The sequence below is a fragment of the Eupeodes corollae genome, chromosome 2, assembly GCF_945859685.1.
Source record: "Eupeodes corollae chromosome 2, idEupCoro1.1, whole genome shotgun sequence".
Classification (NCBI taxonomy): Eukaryota; Metazoa; Arthropoda; class Insecta; order Diptera; family Syrphidae; genus Eupeodes; species Eupeodes corollae.
In genome coordinates this window covers 128,558,421-128,582,125 of record NC_079148.1, presented here as the reverse complement: position 1 = coordinate 128,582,125, position 23,705 = coordinate 128,558,421, and the positions used below count along the sequence as shown (strand labels likewise).

The 23,705-nt window shown below is 30.4% G+C and overlaps 1 protein-coding gene across 3 annotated transcripts in view; it reads right to left on the bottom strand.

Moving 5' to 3' along the window:
- LOC129946829 (NAD(+) hydrolase sarm1) overlaps positions 1-22,179 on the bottom strand; it is a 130,334-nt gene extending 108,155 nt beyond the window's left edge. The window contains exons 1-3 of one of the 3 annotated variants that reach the window (XM_056057177.1): positions 21,407-22,179; positions 3,633-4,901; positions 442-566 (exon numbers count right to left, since the gene is read on the bottom strand). In XM_056057177.1, the coding sequence (XP_055913152.1) occupies positions 442-566; positions 3,633-4,146 (639 nt within the window). In that variant the 5' untranslated portion in view covers positions 4,147-4,901; positions 21,407-22,179. The remainder of the gene's footprint in view (positions 1-441; positions 567-3,632; positions 4,902-21,406) is intronic. The other 2 variants (XM_056057173.1, XM_056057174.1) reach the window with 2 other exon arrangements.
- Positions 22,180-23,705: the final 1,526 nt, after the last annotated feature.

Here is a 23,705-nt window from a genome sequence, read left to right as displayed (position 1 = left end):
CAGGATACACTATCTGTCTGAGATTGAACGCAGCCAATAATATGACAATGCCAAAAGTGACATTCAACAAATTGAAAAAGTCACGTCTCTTTCTGAACTTTTTGGTGATGCTTTTTTATACAAAGTCAGTAGACATGACGACATTATTTTTGTTTAAAAAAGTCAAAATAAAATTATAATGGATTATATTAATCGTAAATCAATCTCAAAACTATATGAAGTTACCGTGAAACTAGCTGTAATCGTGTTCTTCATTTCAAAAGCAAACAAACGAAACTAAAGATAGTAAATTAAGCTGAAAAGTTAATATGGATTTTAATATCTGTGTTCTAAAAGGGATCAAAATTCAAGCCTAACGTTGAAATTAAATTCATACCTTTTGAAATAAATGTATCTTACTTGTTTTGTTATACAATGAATTTAAACTATTATCGTACTTACATTGTCTAACGCATAACTCCTGATGGATGATGGACTCAAGCTAAAAAGACGATTAAATGTTGGTGAACTTGAGCTTGTTGATGGGGATATCGATGATGCCAATTCGGAAAATATCGGTGAATCCTCTGAAATATACAGATCATTTCTTTGAAAAACAAATATTTTCTTAATAATAAAATAATTAAAAATACTTAAAAAATATTATTTTTAAATACATAGTTTACATAAGCAAAGTTTTAAGGCAAGACAAACTAATCATGGAAAAAACTTTCATTTTTAAAAAATGTTTAGTTACTGAATTTTTGAAGAACTAATAATGAAGTTTTTCATTCGTAAAATTGGATAATTATTAAAATTAATATTTACATAACAGAATTCATAAGGTGTCAAATTTAATACCTTTAAAAATTGTTCGATGTGAACACCGTCAAACAATTCACATACCAAATTTCAAAAGTGACAGCTAAAAATTTGATTGATGTTAAGGTTAAAGAGATTTGTATCAAAAAAGAATGAAAGGGTGTCCTACTCTATGCCAGACAGTCACTTCAATTTAACAACAAATAAATAGATTTATTTTAATAAATGGAAAGTTCATATTAAGGGTTTGCCAATAGGGACGGGTTGATTTTGACAGCTCATGGCTATCACATTGTTTACTTCAGTTTTTCTTAAAATATCATGTCAAGTTACAGCATCGAGCAACTCGTGCAAATGATAAAGCTTTATTATCAAGGGCATCGCGCCCTTTTTATGGGGTACATGGTCGTCCTTCAAAGCCAACGTTTACTGCAAAATCAGCCAACACACGTACTTTAAAAAAATCTTAAGATATGCCGTAAACATCGGTCTTCATGAAAATGCTTGTCCTAAATATACAAACAAAATTTAATTGAACCAGGGTCTGAAAACAAACAACTTCACACAGCGTAAAATCGGTTTGGAGCAGGTTTAATTTGATCCCAATTTTTGGTGGAAATATAATTTTAAGCGATGACGGTCATTTTTTGATGGCACGTGAATAAAGTTACTGTTTTTTTTTTTTTGAATTTTCGGCTGTTGTTGTCCTCGATCCGTATTTCTTCAAAAATGTTGGCGGCTGCTGGCTAAGCCATCACCGCCAAAGGCGATTGCCATAGATCGCTGATCACCAACTTCTTATGGCCTGAATTAAATGATATGGACATTGAAGAAATATTATTTTAACAGGATAGCGTTACGTGCCAGACAGCTCAACAACTAGCCTATGTGTGTTATACTCTATCCCGGACAGTGACTTTAACCTTATCTCAAATAATCTGATCTATTTTAATAAATGGAAAACTCATATAAAGGTTTTTTCAATAGGGACGGGTTGATTTTGACAGCTGGGCGCCATATTGGTTTTTTGGCCGCCATATTGGTTCTTTTCTAAAGAAAAGGAAAAACTGTTTGTGAAAGTGTGTATATTATCCGTGTTTTGTTCTAAAATCTATCAATAGTATAGTAGGATTTTACACGAATAACAAAAACAATATCCGAAGTATGAATAACACCGATACAAGTTAAAGAACAATCTTACTACGAATGGGTTTTTGATATTTATACGAGTCTCGAATTGGTGTTATGTGATCTCGTTCTCAAATGTTGATACGATTGAAATTGCTTTTGTATCTCGATAGCTGTGTTCATTAAGTAGTTGTGCATTTGGAATCATGTGTTTTCCATTGGGGAAAAAATCAATCTGTTACTTTTAATATTATTTAGTTTTTGCTAATGAAAATGGACTAACTGGGCTTATTTTGCAAGAGAAAACAATAGAAAAGATAATTAAGTTTTTCTATAATTCCACAAAAGGTTTATTTCAGTTTAGATTAAATAAATCTTCATGGTATTTCCATAGCACAAGAAGATTTAACTTTGACAGCATTTCCTTAAATGATGCAAATGGTGTTTCGATTCAGGCATATAAAGAATTGAGGCTCCCTTCAAGATCGCTTCAACACCTCATGCTAATGTAGTAGTCTACAAACAAACCCCCTCGTTGAAGCAATTGTTAAATTAACTTTTTCTTATATAATCTCAATTTTCTGATTATTTCTTAACATTTCTTTTTGAAAATTGTCCATTTTATTGGCTTTTAATTTTCACAAAACGTTCTTCTATTTGTGTGTTGTTGTTATTATTATTCTGACAGATCTTCTTTCAGCTCTACCGATACATTTTCTTGGGAATTTTCTACTTGGGAATTTTCGATCATATATAGAATCCTAAAAAAAACACGGGTATATTTTCCCAATTTTTGGGAAAAAAATTATCTTAAACGATAAGAACAATTTTTGGATGATTAGGTAAGTGAATAAAGTTACTTTTTGGAGTAGGTTTTGGGCTGTTTTTGTCATGGCTAGGCCATCACTCGAAAGCCGATTGCTGTGGTTCTATGATCACCAATTTCTGGTGGCCTGATTTTAATGATATGGACATCGAAGACATATAGTTTCAACTGAATGGCGCTACGTGCCACACAGCTCAAGACACAATCTTTATTCTGCGCGAGCGGTTTCATAACATGGTTATCTCATACCAAGGCGACGTGAATTGTAAACCAAAATCGTGTGATTTGACAACCTTAGATTTTTTTGAGGGACTTTCTTATGTAACAAATCTCTGGGAAATAAGCCGCAAACCACCGAATCCCTCAAAGACAACACAATCCATGCCATCGGTCAAATTCAGCTTGATTTATGCGCAAAAGGTATCAAAAACTGGATCTTTCAAATGCGCCACCCAACAAGGCTTCGGCAGCCATTTAAACGATTTTATTTCACAATAATTCATTGATATGGCTCTCAAATAAAGATAGAAACTCATTGATATCTTACATACAACTTGTTTTATTCAATTTTAATATCGACTCGGCTTTAATGAAAAACCTTTCAGTTCATATGACAAGCCACAATAGCTTTTAACACAGCAATAATTTTTGAACATTGTAAATACCAAACAGAACAACGTCTGTTAAAAAGAATCTTAGATTTCAAGACCCTCACAGTTCAACCCGAACTCTAGGTCCTTAACATCAGTTTAAAATTGAAAACAAATCAATTTGCCCGACCAAGAGAACACAAAAATGGTTTCTGAGAAAGAAATTGGTTTGTTTACCTATCCATCAAAGTTGTATCAAACATAAAAAGGAACCGTTAAAAACTCACCACTTAAATGATCCACCGGTGAACAATCCTTGGCAAAAGCAAACATTTCGTTGTTATTTGTAGCATCCGCCGAACTCAGTGTAATGCTAGGTTTTCTGACGCCCAAAAACTTTCCATTCATGGAGTTGCAAGTTGCAGTCGCCAAATCTCGTATGGGTGATGTTTTTTGAATTCCATTCATAGTGATTATCGGCGCCGAAGGTGGTTTTCCATGATGGTGCAATCCGTTTGCCGACGACCGATAGTAATTCGACGTCGGATGCTGTATCTGCGGCGGAGACACATGTGGTTGATATCTGCCACTAGTACTGTGAATTGACAAACCATTGCCATTGGTGTTGCCATTGTAACCACTCCCGAAAGTGCTATCACATTGGTACTTTGGTATTGCCAGACGCAGAGTATGACGTGAAGCTAGTCTACGTGCAGGCGCATATTTATTTCCCGCCGCAACCGAGTGAAGCGAGTCATTCACCGATGAAGCGTGGTGATGGTGAGTATGTGGTGAGTTCATTTTGAAAAGATTACGATCTTCTCTTTGAAGTTGAAACGGGAGCTTTTTTAAAAATTTCTCTTTGAATGTTTGTGTTTTTAAGTGTGTTTATTTTTTCTTTGTTTTCGTTTGGAAAGCCAAAGCCGACGCAACTTTCAAAAATACGATTATAGCGAGCCTCTCTGTTTCTGTTTTGTTTTTAAATTGTTTATGGTGAGTGCGCACTGGCACATGATGCGCTTCACTTAGGTCGTGGAATTTTTTTTTCTTATTTGCTTTTTTTTTGTTGTAATTTCCTATCGGGAAGTTCAAAAATAGACCCAACTACGATAACAAAGACACGAACTTTTGTGCAATCAGACACCGAATCAGACGTAATTTATGACTGCGGGAAATGAGAAAATAAATAATTGTTGTTGTTGTTATTTTTATGTGAAATCGTTCACAATAATTTTGAATTAAAATTCAGCAATGAAAAAAAAACGCGTAACGAAGCCGAGTGTTTTATTAAAGTGTTCATCAGTTGTTGAGTAGTGACGTTTTTCTGTATTTTTAATATAGATGGCGTTCTTAACAGCTGTGACCCATATTAGCGGTTTGTTTGTAGGTTTGGTCTTTGATGTGCTTGTTTGTCTGTACAAACATATCTCTAACGTGGGAGATCATCATCTGAGGATGTTGACGGAGTAAATGAACATAATTAGAATTTCCACAGCATGATAATTGGCCAATGGCTTTGATACCGGAAGGTTATCGTTGTTTCCTTCTTGTCTGGCCTGTAATAAAAGTGAAAACAAAAAATATTTATTAATTGAAGCTAGAAGTTATGTAGGTATAATTTTAACTTGTTTTATGCGTTTTTAAGGAAGGTAATAAAACAAAACTATCGTATAGTTAAAAGAGTCACAGACATTATCATGCTCGCGTGAGTGTGAAGGTCGTGTAGGTAGGTTAGGTATGTACGAGATTTGAGTTTTTCGTGGGTTGAAAGATTGTATTTTGTTGAAATCATGAACATGATCATGAACATCAAGTAGAGTAGGAAGAAAATAGGCTCGCGTGTTCTTTTATTAACTAACTAGATTTTATGTTATAGAAATTTACTGACACAATTATTTGATGTATGATACCTTTTAAAAGTTAACTTTTAAGTGAATTGGAATCAAAAAAAAGTTAAGTGTGTCACGTGTTTTTCAAGCGAAACATACATAAATCATAAAAACAACGAGTGCTGCCACTGGAGGTATGAATTATATTTGAATGATTTAGTTTCGTAACGATTATGTTGATTTTGAAAGAAGGTTTATGCGTGTTTTTTAGTTATTTTTAAATTTCATCTAAGATTGAATTGTAAACCTACGTTTTTAAACGCATGAGTTTCAAAGCTTATAATTAAGTTGTCATTTCAGTCTTTTGAAATTTAAGGCCTAGCTTGAGGCTTAATATGCTTTAAAAATGCAACTAGTTTTTTGAATATCATTGATGTTGTTTATTTTCGTAAGCAATGATATTAACTAAAAATACGTAACAATTTCAAAAATGAAATACAGGGACATAAACATGGCTGCTATGGTTATGCTCAGTTTACATCATGGAGCAGACATACAAGTACATATTGAAAAATGACATTTCTTCCAAATTGTCTCATTTGTGTCACATTGTCATTTCTGATGAATTATTTTGACTATCAATAGTTATTTATAAATAAACAGCTGTAGAGAGGGTGAAATTAAACGATGAAACGTCAAAACAAAATTAATACAATATATGAACGACCATAAAAATATGTCTAATCTTTGACAGTTCTTGGAAAATCCTTAAACTTTATAGCTCTTGCAACGCTTTTTTATACATTTTAAAGAAATAAAACATTCATCTGTCAAAACAATCATCCACTGTAATCGTACCTTAAGAATGGTTTTTACACTCACTAAGCACCAAGTTAAATTCTTGTTATCCAACTGCCAATAAGTCAATTATATACTCAAAATCTGGTGAATTAAATGTTATGTAAAAAAATGTTCAAGTATAATAATGTAAATATGTATCAAATTTCATTAATGCCTGCCATGTGACACATGTCAAAAGACATTAAGAAAACACAACTTTTTTTTTTTAAAAGTCCATTATAATTACCTACTTACATATTGTTGGTATATTTAATCTCAATTTGTTCATTGAAAATAAACATAAAACATGACTGTCAATTAGTCTTAAAGTTAATGAATCAAAATTACATACAGCATAAAATGTCCGAGATTGGAGTAATACCCGAACCCGTGCATATACCTTATTTTGTCATTGGACAGGTTATGTTGGTAATTTAAAATGAAACTTAAATATTTACATTGGGGATTAGACTTTTTGAATTTGAAATTCATACTTGTAATAAGAAAATTAAGTTTTATGGCAATTTACTTACATAAACTTAAAATATTACCAATGGTTAGTTTGTGGTTTTAAGTTTAAGTTCTTATAAACTTGATCGCATAAACCATAATAAACGCAACACGCATGAAAGCTTGTCAAGGTTAAAGTATTTTTCTTCTAGTAGATGGGATATCTTTATAAAAATCTGAGATTTAAGCAATAATATACTTGTTTTGAATGTTTAATTATTGTATGTGAAAATTAAATGAGTTCATAAAAATTTGATTAAATGGACGATTTACGTGAAAAATTACTTAAGCCAGTAATTGGGCTAAAATATGCATAACCTGCAAAGGTATTGGTTGACAATTTGCCATTGGAGAAAATGAAATTCATAAATTTTGATATTGTTTTAATAAATTAGTTTAATTTCGAAAAATGTGTGCTACACAATTATTTCAAAAAGTGAATAATGGGATAATTCTATTATTTATTGGAGTTGGTTGTTAATGTTCAAAGAACCTAATTAGCATTGTATATATTAATATGTAATGTCAATTAACATCTGTCATACGATTCATATACCAATAGTATCAGTAAAGTGCATTGAACGGTTACTAATTTTGACATATCATTAGCATATGACAGCTATGGGTCATTGAAATACAAAGATGTTACATTTCGAATTTGAGAATGATTTCAAACTCCTTTGGTTTACATATTGAACAGCAAAATTTTGATTTGTAGGTTTTTATGATATTTGATATTCTAGATCCCACAAATTGACAGTTCTTCTTTTTGACAGAAGTAACGTAATACTTGTGTTAAATTGCAGGTAAAATTTTCACTTATAAATTTAAAGCAAGACTAAGACTTCAATTAAATTATGGTTGTGCTTCCAACAGTTAATTTAAAACACAAATCTTATAAATAAGTCTGCAAATGGCCAAATCTTCAAAATCTTGGAAAATAGCATATAATGGTATACCACATCCACTTTAAAGAATACATATGAGCTAATTTAAAAAGAGAAACAAAAATAAAGAAGCATTTACATCACGAACTATTCAATAACTATGGACATTCACACGATGCAGTCATCATCAAGTCCACAAAAGTCGTGCTGCTAGTCAGAGGTTACAAAGTTTTTGTTGTTAATGTTGTGGTCAACAACAAATCAATTTTCAAAATCAGCCATGTCTGCAGAGTTTGGAAATAAACTTGAAAGTCTCATTCTTATATTTACCCTAAATCTGTTATCCAATCAAATCACGCACCATCGCATTGTTTAGCTTGACTTCAAAGCAAACCTACTTCAAGATAGGCATAAAGCGGATCTACAATCGGACATGCCATGCGGGAAATTACTCACGAACGCAAATACACACTAAATGAAATCCCGCACTGTCACAAAAGTTGTTTCTTTATTTGCATTTTGATTTGACAATGGTGCCAATTGTAATAGTCAACTTATAACTACTTTTCTTAAATTGGTAACTCTGCCTATAAAAGTGCATAATTCAAAGAAAACTTAACAGGAGGTTTATATTTGCTGAATGAGGTCATGAAATTGGACCTTACAATATTCCCAGCTTTATCTTTACACTGTCATCCACACGCTCAAAGTTCAAAGAAGAGTATAGTTGCTAGTGCAACAATGAATCACTTTTTATCTTCTTCTTTTTTTGCTCAAACATATGGCGTGTGAAGCCGAATCGCAAGCACCTAAAGGAGATAGACAGATAGGATTGCACGAGTCCGTAAAATCCGTATGGGGAACCCTGAGACCCTGACCAACCAAAGTGAAATTTCACGAAAATGAATAAAAAAAATCAAAAATTTGCGACTTATTGTGAGCTTGTGACTTGGTATGTAAAAGTCTGTCTGCATGTGCAGACAGCAGACACAACGACCGTCAAATATGGGCAAAGTTGTCAAGTTGTAATTTATTTTTATTGTTATTACCTTTTTGTTTGGCTCCAAAAGCTGGTTTTTAGTCATTTTTGTTAAACAGCGATGATATGGCGGTAGCGTGGTGGTGACATAGCGTATTTTTTAGCGTGGGTGAAGAAACCACAGAAAGACAAAAAATAAAATCGACGGCCAAACACGCTGTCAAGCGGCATCAACAAAAAAAATCAAGTACAACTTTTGTAAGTTGTGTCCATAAAGAGTTCTTACGAAACATCAAGACGCATTTCATCGCATCAAGCAAAAAGCCATAACAATTCTTCCCAAAAAGGTACATAAAATACTTTCACAAAACGGGACTAAAAATCAAAAAGAAACAAAACATTGATTTACAACACAATCACTTGGCCCATCAGAATGCTTCATAATAATTATCAGCGCACTCAAAACGGATGACATGTGACATCTGCCATGAATGCATAACGATTTTACGAACGAGTGTAATGATGGTAATGTCAGCAATTTTTGGCTTGCATTTTTTTCGTGGAAGAGAAAGATTGTTGTTTATCTTACAATAACTACACAGCTGTATGCATATCTAAACGAGCAGTAATAAAATTCAGATTAAATTATATAAAAATTGAAAAATGGGAGCATTAAAATGCGCAATGAAAATAAAAAACAAAATAAAAAAGTTATTAATATTATTGGCCTGGTAAGCTGATGGTAACGAGGTGACACGATTATTGCGAATTTATTTTTATAATTGAAGTCTGAAGTATAAGTTCGTGTATGTAAATCGAGCGGTAGTCAGTAAGTTGTAAAGAAAATAACAATAACAATATGAGCATTGCTTTATTGGGCACAAATCAGGTGTTTGTTTACATTTTGTATTTCTTGGGAAATTTGGATTAATATGTCATTTTCTTTTACTATGCCAACGGTTTTTTTCTTTGATGAAAATATGGAGTATAGTAAATTATGTTTATGGGTCAAGTTTTAATACAGTTTTACATGAAGATATATGGAGGTATAATAAATTCTTTATTTCCTCTGTGTTAGCGATCGATTCGATCGATCACATCAATAGCTGCAAGTTCTTTTATTCGCCTCAAATTTTCATCGCAGTGGGTTAACAACAACATTACCCACTCACTAATTTTTAAATATTAATACTTAATTCCAAAGCACACTTACTACACCATCCCCAAACTGCAATTCGTCAGAAACTTCAAGATTTCTATACCTTCCAGATCTTTATGGGACGATAAGGCATTCCTGGAAGACGGAAATTAAGTCTCCCATTCTACATTCTCAATCATTGTAGTTTCTTCCAGGTGGAACTTTTGGCGCTCAAAGAAGAATAATTGTCCTGACAATATGAGAACGTGATAGCAACATCTGATATCCGTATTTTCTCAGATAGTCAGGCCGCTATCAAATATCAAGACTCTGTCAATCCAAATTCTATAACAGTCTATAACTGTCTATCATATCTAATGGAGATGGCACAACAGTTTAATACTCACCTTTGCTGGATGCTGGATCATAAAGACATTCCTTGAAATTCTAAGACAAATTAACTCGTCAGAAATGGTACGGTACAATTTCTGCAACATTTCTGCTAATGCAAGACGTTATGAAGAAAGCAAACATCAGGTGGAATAACATCAGCTAGGCGTATTCTCAAATGACTTTTGCAGAAGCTGTATGGATGAGGAAGAAGAGGAAACAGTTCTTCACCTAGTCTGTTCATTGAGAATTCACACTTAATCAGTCTTTTACGTTTCGTAAGGGGCTTAAACTAATTTCACTGAGCTCAGAAGAAAGCATCAAGATCAATGTGGTGTTACGATGGGCACACAACTGTCCTAAATGTGTCCTGCTCTATCACAGACAACCACTTTAATATAACCTACATATTTGACTAGAAGTTTTTAAAAGGCAATAAGTTTGATATAGGAAATAGAAATTACATGTAAAGGGTCATCTATTGGAATTCGAAATTTGTCAAACTAAGTTCTTAAACTGTTGTTGTTGAAAATCTGATATTTTGATAAGACCTACTATAAAAATGGTGATTCTGCCACAGCCACATATCATGCTTTAAGAGTAAATTAGGGTTTACATAATCGTCCAACTACGCATCTAAGTGGCGAAATTGTGAAGAAATTTGATTGGATTGGTTACAAGTATTGTAAGGCCTGTGCATCATCGTTTCGCTCGTAAAACTGAAAATATCGCTGTTCAAAGTGAAAGTGTAGCTGAAGACCCGAACGTGTCTATTCCTTGTGCCTCGTTCTCAGTATTTAGGACTGTCCAACGGAACATTATGGCGTATTTTGCGTTTGGATCCACACCTACATCCATCACACAACAACTGAAGTCAGCTCAACATTCGCAATGTCGTAGAAAAGTCTAATAGGTGCTTGAAAACCGATTTTTCGAACAAAATTTTCTTCAGCGACGAAGTACATTTCTCACTCGGTGTGTATGTTTATATACAAAATTGTCGTATTTGGGGTTGTGAGAATCCTAAAATAATTGAAAAGAGCCCATTGTATCCAGACAAAAACACTATTTGGTGTGCTCTTTGGTCCTAAGGTTTCTTTGAAAATAAGATGGAACGACTGTCACAGTCAATTCCGAGCGTTATGGTCTTATGATAACTGACTGTTTTTGCCTGCTATTGAAGAATACGACTTAGAGAATATTTGGTTTTAATAAAACCGTGCTCTATGTCACAAAACCCGAGCGAATACGACTTTATGGTAAGAGACATTTCCTGGACGCTTAATATCTCGTCGTTCCATATCAACTGGCCACCAAGATCATGACTTTTTTTGTGCTGCTTGCCGAAAGAGCGTGTTTATGCAGAAAAACCGTTTGTATGCACTTAAAAACCAACATTCGTCAAGTTATGGCTGAGATACTGCCCAATATGTGTCAAAAAGTGGTTTAAATTTATCTCAAAAGATTCAATGCTTGCAACAATTCACGTGGTGATCATTTGAATGATGTAGTGAAATATCATGAAAAAAATGTGTGAGATGTGTTTTATTTGCTTTTACTTTTGAAATCACAAAAAGGATAACTATGTACATTTTGTACATCAATGAATTTCAAAAAAATTAATATTCTATAAATATATAGAATGAAAGTAACCACAGGGTTGTAGATACCATTTTAAAGTCAGCTTATTGTGAAATCAAAAGGAACGGGAATGTTGAGTAAGATCAGTTTAAGTTTTGATATCCCAAACTGGCCAAAAGTTAAGAAATAAATAAGTTTTTAAATTTAAATTTAACTTAGAGTTAAAGTTCTTATTAAAACACCAATTTATTAGTTTTTGTTGTGTAAATTGTAAGGCCACACGCAACCTATTTGATATTTACAATAAATGTCGGTTAAAAAACAAATTAACAAAAATTATTTTTTAAGTAGACAATATCAGTAATGGCTGCGTTCAAAGTTCTTTCCAATTTTGTTTGACTGTCAAAAGTGTTTGTTATTTACACATTTGTTTTATTATAACGATTGAATGATTTTTGTTAAAGTTGTTTACTGTCAAAATTTTAGTTTGAACAATTTTTGTATAGCTTAAAAGTTTCTATGTACTTAATTTTCAAAAAAAATATTTGTACAAATGTACAAATGTCAACAATAATTATTTACATGTAAAAGATCACACCTGAGGTTAATGTCAGTAAATTCGTGCTACCGAAATACATAATAGCAATCAAAATAATTAAATATTATACAAAAAGGTATATTTTTCTAATTCTCAATGAACTCTCTCTTAATACGGAGATCTTAAACGTTTTAGGATTTTTGAGAAAAACTTTTTTATTTATTGCTAGTTTATTTAAAAGTTTGTTTGTTTACTTAAATGAAGTAAAGATTGCCATATATAAGCTGAAGTCTAATAAAGCTGCTGGAGCGGATGGATTTAATGCCGAGCTCTTTAAAGCAGCTCGAGATAAGTTGGTAAGGAGCATGCACCAAGTTATCTGTAAGATATGGTCAGAAGAAAGCATGTCCGATGAATAGAACCTCAGTATTGTTTGCCCGATCATGAAAAAAGGAGACCCTCTATCAGCCTACTTATCATCGCCTATTAAATCTTCTCTGCCATAATATGTGAACGTCTAAAGCCCATCGTCAACAACCTGATAGGTCCTTATCATTGTGGTTTTAGACCAGGAAAGTCCACAGTTGATCAAATATTCACATTACGGCAGATCCTGGAAAAAACTCAAGAATACCAAATCGACACCCACCATTTTTTCATCGATTTCAAGGCCGCTTATGACAGCATCTACAAGGACGAGTTGAGTATTTAGGCAGAGGCGGAAAAATGGGTTCAACAGTTAATGAGGGCAAAACAAAGTACATGCTGTCGTCAAGAAAGGACTTACAACTCCGTCGTCTTGGTCAAAATGTCACCATCGACAGATGTAACCTTGAGGTAGTCAAGGACTTCGTCTAAATAACCACTGTAAACACAGAAAACAACACCAGCACTTAGAAGGTTTTTGGGTGAGGCTCTAGCTCACATATTACTGTATCATCAACTTAAGTAAGTAAGTAAGTTCGTTTACTTCTGAAATGTCAAAAATTGGCGCCCATTTTTTTAAAATGCTCGGTTTAAATAATTAAGTAAATATGGGTAATTTTTATATCGTTAGTAATTCTGTTAAATGCTCCTTCATGAAATTTTGTAGAAAATTTCATTAAAAAATTCTGTGTTTATACATATAGAATTTGTCACCTTAACAGTTGTCGTCAGCTAAGTAAAAATACTTATAAGATGAGTTTTATAGGGAAAAACCCTTAAAATATTGGGCCTTAAAAAGAATATCTATACGGGTTAGAAAACCAAGCGAGATATACTTATTCTGGTTTCACGTTTTATTAGAACATAAGGAAAAAAGTTTTTAAAGTTCTTGTAAATATTTGTTTAAGACCGTTACTTATAAACAATTTACCATGAACATTTTTAATTTGAAATACAGTTTAGTTTTTTAGTTGAAAACTGTCCTGTGTGCCCAATTTCTCTTAGAAATTCATAGGAAAATATAAGAAAAACCTTTGAAATCTTACATTTTTCGAAAAATTTATTTCTTAACAAATATTTTTGAAATAATGAAATTCCAATAATGTTAATTTTCATGATACTTTTTTTTTAAATTGCTTACCTTGATAGACAGATAAAAGATGTATTGGATTTTAAAATAACTTTACCATTGTTTTATATTCCAATTATTTATTTGTTTTTTTGTTGTGAAAAGTGGAAAACAATTTAATTTGTTTTCATCGTGCAGTAGTCCATCAAAAAAGATCCATTAAAATTTAAATGCTTGACTTGCACATTCCAAGAAAATGTGTGTTCAAAAAAAATATAATTTGAATTATTGTATTTGCCAAAATATACACATTTTTCTTCAATCTTCAATCTATTAAACACAAAATTAATATATGCAAGTAGAATTCAAGGTAAATTCAATTTTAATGGTTAATTATTTTTTGTATTTTTGATTACTCGTTTCGTGAAAAATTCTACATTTCATATAAGAGTGAAATATTTGACATGTTTAATTTTTCCAAAATTTGTTATAAGTAAAACAAAACTAATATTTGACACCAAACATTTTGAAGAGAGACTTTTAATTGTTAATTTAAGGATAACATTAATAAGATTAAATTAATTTAATTTTTTAAGAACATTGAATAAAAATTTAAAGAAAATGTAGGTTAGGTTAACGTGGCTGCGGATATAGAATCTACACACTTAGGCCAAAAGAATAGGCCCGTTGTAATACCACATGAATCTAGAGAATTACTTTTCACTAGTCGAACTATTTTGAGCTTTTTAAAAAGCGAAGAAAATATTTGATATCCTTTTTCGCTAGTTCACTAGGATTATCAAAAGAGTATTCTCCCAGATGAAGTTTGCCTCTTAGTGAAAGGGAAGGGCAAGTGCAGAGAAGGTGAGAGATTGTTTTCTCTTCTTCTTCGTCCATACAGCTCCTGCAGAAGTCATTTGAGGCTACACCAAGTCGTATTGCGTGTCTGCCTATAAGACAGTTTCCCGTAAGGACACCTATTAGGGAGCTAATATGATGTCCGCGGTTAAGGTGCAGGGAAGGCTATATGAGTTTTGTGGCTTCGAATGTTAGTAAATTGTGCGACCTAGCTGTTTCTTTTAGCATAAGGTTACATGTAGCTATCGGTATACCTACCTACTCACTTTCAGGTGAAAAAGGCGAGTTCATCGACTCTACAATTTTTCGTGATGTCTCTGTGGCCCAGCACCCAACATAAGAGAATGTTAAATTGCTGCGCCATCTCCATAAGAGACGATCAAAAATCAAGGGCCGTTCGAGATTTGGTTGAGACACCGTCAAGAGATTTAATAGCAGCCTGATTGTCAGAGAAGATGAGGATATCAGAAGTTGATATCACGTTTTCTCTTAGCCAGGAGAGAACCTCCTTGATCACTAAAATGTCTGCTTGCAAACATTGCAATTAATCCGAAGAAAATCCAAAAATTTAAATTTGCCAAAAACTTTTAAAAAATACTAAACTCTTTTATATAGGAAACAAATTATTTGTTAAACTGATTTAAAGTAACTTTTTTACAATAGAGTCAACTAAGGTTGTCTGCTACTTTTGACTTTAGATAAGTATCAGTTCAAATAAATCAATTAATTTTGTATCACTAAAATAAAAAAGCTAGAGTTTCTTACAGAATAACTTTTATTTTTTTTTAATCCAGCTGCAGTTTCTTCTAAATTATATTCAACTCTTAATTTTTTTAACTCAATAAGAACTAAGTAGATAAGAACAATCGTGGTTTGATTAAAACTCTAATTAAATCTGACTACGGAATTTTAAATATGTCTTCTATATGATCAAGTTTAATTTGACATTGACAGACATCTACAAGCCACTTGTTTCTATAGATTTCTTTTTGCAAAAAATTTAAATGCTTATTTCTCGAAACAAATATCTTTAAAACATTTCTTTTATCCACAAAAGGATAGATATGTACATTAATTTTAATCAAATCAAAGTTGTTCTGATTTATTCAAATTATAAGAATAAACATTAAATATTCATTGAGTTACAATATAAAGTCGTTTTTAATGCCAAATCCATCAATTTCTTCCCAGACAGAAGGTAGGTTGTATTCTGTTTGGAATTTTCCTGATTTAATATCATTATCTTTTCTTTGTATTTACTTTTTCTGCATATTATTTGTTGTATTTTTGATCGTAAAAGATCAATTGTTTATGCCAATATTATTAACGCAAATTATCTTGAGAATTTCAGCAAAACAACGAAACAAATGCAAAGTAATTTCTTTATGGCATTAACCAATTGCGCTATAACCCGTGATGCGGTTATAATTCAAATAAGTCTATAATTAGGTATATATATATATTAGGTATATACAAGAAGATCTATACCTTACCTAAGTAGATGAGAATGAAAAGTTCAGAAATTTACACTATTTATTAGGAATTAATAGATCTTGCATCTGTTTTGTTTTTATTATTTCGCTTCCTGAGACCTGGGGGTGGTAATGAAAGCGAGTAAAGATATATCGGACATAAACAAAGCCATCCTCCACATGAGTTCTAATATAAAGAAGAATATTCTAGTAATGGAACAGCCAACGCTTAGTTTGGCCTAAACAAAGCACATCGTTTTTGAGGGTCACTGATCACACGCGATCATTCCACTTTTGATTTTGTTTTTTGCACAATTTAAGATTTTTCGGCCTAATTAGAATAAACAAAAAACATGTGTTTGTTTGTACATTTAATTGAGACGTAGTTATGATTGTTTTAACTTTTTTACTTTGTGCGTAGATAACAACCAAATCGATTAACTCACATTTATGGGAAAATAATTTAGAAAAAACAACGATTTTTTGAATATGTATATATTTTTAGAATTTATTTAAAATTATTCAGCCTACGCTATGAAAACTTAAAAAATTCTTGGTAGATATTTACAAAAAAAGAAAATTGTATGACGATGAAGGGCGCAAGCAGGAAGAAATGAAAATGTAGACCAAAAGCTATAAAAAGAAACCGCAGATGAGAAGAAGCAACGAAACGAACATCAGTTGGATCACTTTTGTTTGGTATACATTTAACGTTGCTATTTTAGCCCCAACAGTCCAATGCTTTTGCAATAAATTCCTCACAGTCATTTTGAAGAATCTAGAAGACATGAAAATTTTATTTTAACAAAATTCTGCAATGAAATGCAATTTTTGTTTTTGTTTTTATACATTTTACAGAAGAATTTTGTGTTTAGGGGGAATTCCATAAGAATGTTCCGTGTAATATAATTTCTTTATCAATTCGAAATGTAGTTTTTGGTTAACAAAGCATCTCTTAGAAGAAAGAATTTGTCTGACAATTAATTATGAATAATAATTGCAATACTACGTTGCGCTGCATTCCTTGTGTAAATTTGATTAATATTTCCAACATTTGTGAATAGAATAATTTTTCAACCTTTGATTTTTCAAAACAAAAAAGTTATTTTATGTGGGGAGTCTTAAAGACAGAAAATAATTTAAAAATTTTGCTCCACTGCTCATAATAGAGTGTGAGAATTCTTGATATTAACTTTTTCAGAAACAAAAAATGTGCGTATACGCCCGAGTGTACAATTTTAATTGTATCGTTTGTTTTGCTCAAACAAAACTATAACTAATTTTTAAACTATGTAATATTAGTGTGAATAGATTGCAAAAGTGTAAAAAAACACACTTTGGCAACTTATCACGATTGCCAATTTAATTTCAATGAAAGTTCAAAAGGAGGTTGGGATGCGACCCACACTGGTAACTACTTATCCATCCTGACGATTTGTCTTGCTTACAACTTTAAAGGTTTTCGTTTTTTGTTAAAAAAACGTTGTCAGTGGAATTATTATATTTAAATATTTTGTATAGATTTTTTTCTTATGAGAAAAAAGACCGTTGGTTTTCTTTGAGATAAAATAAATTTGAAGGCGATACCTCAAATTTTTAAAAAAGATTGAGATTGAGTCGAAAATCAATTTTACCAACTTTTGGTAATGTTTTTTTAGGTTTTCATTTTTTATTAAAAAACTTTAACTTTACCGAATATTGGAAACAATATTTTGTATAAGGCGAAATTAGTTTGAAGCCATAATATTAAATTTTTGAAAACATAATTCAGTCGAAAATCAATTTTTACAAAGTTTTGGTATTGCTTTAATATTTTTTATAATACCAATTTCTCAAATTTTTGAAAATATTTTTTGAGTCGAAAATTAATTTTTAATAACTTTTTTTTTTTATTAAAAAATTGTCTCTTCGATTTTTCTCAAAATTGTACCTGAACTAAAAACCATTATTCTTCGTTTTACAAAATTATTTTCAAGATAAAATCATTTTTTTTTTCGGAAACTATTCGAGTTGAAAATTGTTTTTTTATTTGTTTTAATTATAAAAAACCGTTTAAATTTAATTCAAGCGTCTAGCGTTAAGATATTAGGGTTAACCAACAGTTTTATCAAAATTTAGTCCGATTTCTGTAGAAATATTCAAAAAATTTTACGAATTCGAAATTTTTTGGGGATATTTTTGGCAAAAAAAATAGTCAATTTAATTTATTAACTTCCTATAGGAAGTTATTATAATGGGTCCAATTTATCAAATTGGAAATTTTGACATTTCTCGACGTTTCAAGGTCCTTAGAGTCGAAATTAAAGACTTTTAGAATGATGCCTGTGCGTGTATATGTACGTTGGGGAAAGTTTTTTTTTCGTCATCCATAGCTCAAGAACCAGAAGGTATATCGACTTTAAATAAATTTTACTATACAGGAAAATGCAGCAAGGGCTCTCAACAAAATTACAAAGGTGGTTTTTTTTTACATTTTGTTTAACCCTAAATATCTCGCAAACAAAAAACGCTTGAGTTTTGAATTAAATTTTATTTAATATTTTGTAACGTGATACCAATCATGTACATTTTTGAAACAAATAAACAATTAACTTTTTTTTAAATCAAAAAAAACTGACAAAAATAATGTGTCACCTCGAAAATTTTACGAATAAAAAGTGATTATCTCTTAAACAATTTTGTGCAACAAAAAATAACGTTTTTAACATCTGGTAAAATTTTGGGAAAATTCAAATTAACAGTTTTTCCATAAGTAATACAAACCTAAAAAAACATGATTTAACGTTGGTAAAAATATAATTTCGACTCATTTATTTTTTCAAAAATTTTAGAACTTATTGTATCTTATAAAAAATATTTTTTTTAGCATTCGGTAAAATGTTGAGAAAAATCAAAATGACAGTTTTTTAACAAAAAATAAAAACTTTAAAAAAATTAATAAAAATTGATTTTTGACTTAAATAACTTTTTAAACCTTTGAGACATTAGATTTAAACTAATTTATTTTTAAAAAATATTGTTGTCAAAATTGAGTACCATTTTAGAAAAATCAAACTGACATTTTTTGTACAAAAAATTAAAAACTTAAAAAATAAGTAACAAAAATAGGTGGACATAGATTTTCGAGTTAAATATCTTTTTTGGCTTGAATCTTTTTTTTATCTTATGAGAAAATTCGTTTTGAACATTCGATAGAATTTAAAAAAAAATCGAATTGAAAGTTTTTTTTTACAAAAAATAAAACCTTTAAAAAAAAGCATTTCTAAGTTCGTAAAAATTGAATTTCGACTCAAATGTCTTTTCAAAAATTAAAAATATTGGTTTCAAAAATAGTTTATCCCACATAAAATATTGTTTTCGACATTTAGTGAATTTTAGATAAGATGCAACATTCCGTTTTTTCATAAAAAATCTACAAAAAACAGTACGAACGTTAGGTAAAAATGATGATTGGTTCTCGATATCACGTGAACAATAGAAGGTATTGACTTCAAATTAATTTAATTCATCCCATTTGCATTTGCTTATATAAGAAATAAAAACTTTTAAGAAATTCTATTTAAATTGGTAAAAATTGGTTAACTACTAAATAATCTCATTAACGAAAATAGATTTTGAATTCAAACTATTTCATCGTATGCAAAATATTGTTATTAATTTTGAATTTTTTTAACATAATTCAATTGACAACTTTTAAACAAAACACGAAAAATTACAAACCTTTTAAGCAAGAAAAATCTACAAACAGGATTTGAAGTTATAAGTGTGGGTCGCATCACAGCCTCATTTTTTAAATTGAATTTAAGGTTTCCAAAAATATTTTGTACTCGTACATGGTAAAAAATTTAATATCATTTTTGCTCTAACAATGTTTGAATCCAAAATCAATCATTTTTGTTTTTAACTATTATTTTTTCTTGGTTTTAATTCTTTGAAAAAAAATATCCATTTGTTGTTGTTTACAATTATTTAGTAGGTAAAATATTATGGCTGGACAATTTTCTTTTAGTTTTTGAGCTTTTTAGTTACTGTGAGTTTAAATTCAAACAAATTTTGTTGACGTATAGTAAAAATGTTAATTTAATATTATTTATTGGCTTTTTTATAGAATTTTGGATACCTTTAATATGACAGAGACCCAGTGTGAGCTATTGTTTTTTTATTTAGACTATAAAGAAACTTTAAAACGTGGAGAAATGTCAACATTTTAAGTTTGGCCAACGCACAGTTTTTGTAGTTATTGGTTATAATCTTAGCCGATTGTGAACTACTTTATATTTTTTCATTATCCTTCATTTAAAAAATATTTTGGAAAATTTGGTATTTTTAAACAGTTTTGTTAAGATTTCAGCCAGTCTTTATTACAAAATACATTCTAGAGTGAAGACAGACAATTTTGGAAAAGAATGTGGTATTCTTCTGAGAGCAAAAGAAACACAACTAAACGTTGACATGTGCTAATGATAGAAAATTGTGTTTCAATCTTACTTTAAAACATTACTTGAATATTGCATGGTTCCAAAAATGTTAAGCTTTTTTTCATTTTCGAAAAATCAAGAATAACTTTTTACAAGTTTAACTGTACGAAATTCGCATCTATAACAACTCAATGTTTTCAAGACCAATAAGCTTCTATTAAAAATTCATAATTCTAAGATGGAAAATTAAAAACAACACATTTGGCTTTAAACAATTAATTATTCTTAAACTGCAAATATCATTTAAAAGTCATAATCTACAGAAACAAGGAAATACAACTTTTAAATAAGTATTATGAAATATCTCATTGATAAAGTTCTTATCATGATAAATAGAAGTTAGAAATAAAATCACTTGACTTTCCAGTAATAACATTAAAGTATGTTAAGTTCAAGTGCAGAATTGAGATAAAAATGCAAACTTAAGAATCATACCCAAGAATTTTAATAATTCATTAAAAGCAAATTAAAGAATACATTATATATTCAAAATTATTAAACTTTTGAGGGAAATGGCTGTTGACAACTTGTCATCAAAATTAATCCTAATCATAATATGTGTTAAAATAAAACATATGAAGGTAATTATTTAAAATAAAATTACTATAAATTCCCCACAATGAGATTTAAAATACTTAAGTAATTAGTAATTAACGACTTTTAATTTCAACTACCTGATGACACAAAATGTCTTGTTTCCAAAAAAAAATGTAAAAAAAAAACAAAAAAACGTGCTTATAATACCTGAAATCACACGAAGACCATTAAATTAATTAAAAACGAAATCTCGAAGAAAACGATAAACATTAATTAACAACAAAATAACAAAGTAAAGAAAAGCAACGGAAACTCACAGATCTACCACAAAAGACCGGTTGTTGTTTGGATTGTACCAAATATGGTCAAACAAAAAAAAATGCATTCAATAAATGAAAAAAAATCAAACCGTGTCAAAAGATAAAGAAACCGAACAAAAGACGCAGTGTTATAAATATATTTATACAAATTTTTGACTTTTAAAGATTCAAAAAGTAACTCTTTTTCTAAATATAAACTTTCTACCTACCTTAGAACGGCTGTTCCTCTTTTTTTTTTCAAAAACACGTCAGCTGTTTATTCTATCTGTTGTAGATATTATTATTTGTTTATTCTTTAGAGAGATAGGTATTTCTTTTTTTTTATTTTTAATTCACCAGCAACGAGAATTGAAGTTCATGTAAATATTATTTCTCATTTAAAATATGATCGAAAGCAACGTGGTGAGAAATTTTCTCACATTCTCATCGTTATAGATAAAAATAAATATGTACATACATATGTACGAGTATTTATAAATATAACTTTGTTTATATAAAAACAAGATTTTTTTTTGTATTCACAAATAACCGAGTTCACTTTTATTACTGGCGATACGTGAGACTGCATACGATAATTACGGTTAGATTTTTCTGTTTTATTAACATTTTTATTATGACGGTGGCATTAAAAGATATTTCGCACACTTCACGTTCTCAAAGATAACAATTTTTTGAAAATACAACAAAATAAACTGCATTAGATTAACAAATTTCATGTAACATATTTGATCAACCACTCATCTTTCCACCCACAATTATTGATCTACACCACCTACTGTCGAAAAAGCGAATCGAACCGAAATAAGATACAAAATGTATCCATAAAATACGTCAAGAACTGATCAGAGATACACACCACAAATTACGAGCTATTTATGGAATCACCTTTGAAACTTCAGACACGATCGATCGACCCGAAATGACATGAAGTTTTTTTCCTCAAATAAAAATCAATATACAAAAAAATGTATAAGTAGATGCAGTATCTTTTTTGTACACTCTTAAAAAGATACTTTCAACCGAACCGTTTCGATTTCCAATGTTTACTGAACGTAGCCTGATGTGCCAAAACATTGAAGAGCTAACAACAACGCCACTACTCGTATATTTGTTGAATACTCTGTCTCTGAAAAATAAATGCTTAAGTGAAGGCTTGAGGCTTCTGGTGTTGCTTTGGTGGTTTTGGCTTGAAAAATTATTATTATTTGTGGTTTGGTTCTTTTCCATCGTTCACCGAAAGAGAGAATTTTTGTGTTTATTTTGTTGTTTTTGTTGGATTACCCTTTCCAATAATTTTTATAAATTTTTCTCTCTCTTTTTTGTTGTTGTTGTTGCTGTATTGAAATATCATTAAAATATCTTTAGTTTACTAATTGGAATTGAGATTGTTTATGTTTTTAAAGCTTTTTTTCCAATTTGAAAACAGTTGAGCTTTCTTGAATGTTTTTCCTTATTTTCGAAACGAATGAATGAAGTTTTAAATGGAATGAATTGATCTTAAGAATATTTACATATACATTATATATCTTTAAGTTATAATGAATGAATTGACTTTTAACACCTGCTGGGTGGATACAAGAGTTGGTAGATTTTTATTATCATTTACATATCGATTAGAATGAAAATGTATATATTTGTTAACATTATTTATGATGACATGTAAAATAAATCAATTAATACGATCGTAGATAAAAATATTTCCACCTTTTTTTTTTGTTTGTTAATTTTGAATATATTTGTGTCAAATGTTTTTTATTTGTTTTTTTTTTTTTCTAAATTCATGTGTAGAACTTGAAAAGTCGCTTGAAAATCCGTTTGAATACAATCAATGATTAAATTGTAGGACAGATGTAATCTTAAGATCAACAATTAAATAATATTGAGTTTAGCAAACAAATATCTTATTCAGTTTGAAGGTTCGAAATAATGGTGTAAAACTGAGTTGTTTTGGTTTTTATTAAGATTTAGTTTCAATATTGTAAAAAGTTCCAACATTTGGGAAAGGGAATGTCTTAATATCAGACAATGTTGAATAATGTCACAAAGCTTTGCTTAGTGATAAAATCAACACAAAAAAAATACAATTAAAATCTTTTTGCATAACATAGTCTAATTATTAGAATTGTGAAGCTTCAATTTATAAAACTTGTCCAAGTTACTTGTTTGCCAACATTTTAACGACAATATTTGCGGCATTATTACTAAGAACTTAAAGTCATTTAATGGCCTTTATCTATCTGGTTAGACATCACTTAAACTTTTCTTTTCAAATCCTCATTAATTAAACCTTTATGTCTTGGGTTCGATCCCTGCATGTGCCATCTAAAGTTTTTTTAACGGGTACTGACTGGAATTGACAAATCCTCTAAAAGTAATTCTTGTCATAAAAAAAACTTCCTCAAATTAACCGTTTGGATTCGGCTTGAAACTGTAGGTCCCCTCCATCACTGAAAAGCAGTAGACGCACACAGCAATGGGTGATAGTCTTAAGTCACTAGGCCCTAGTTC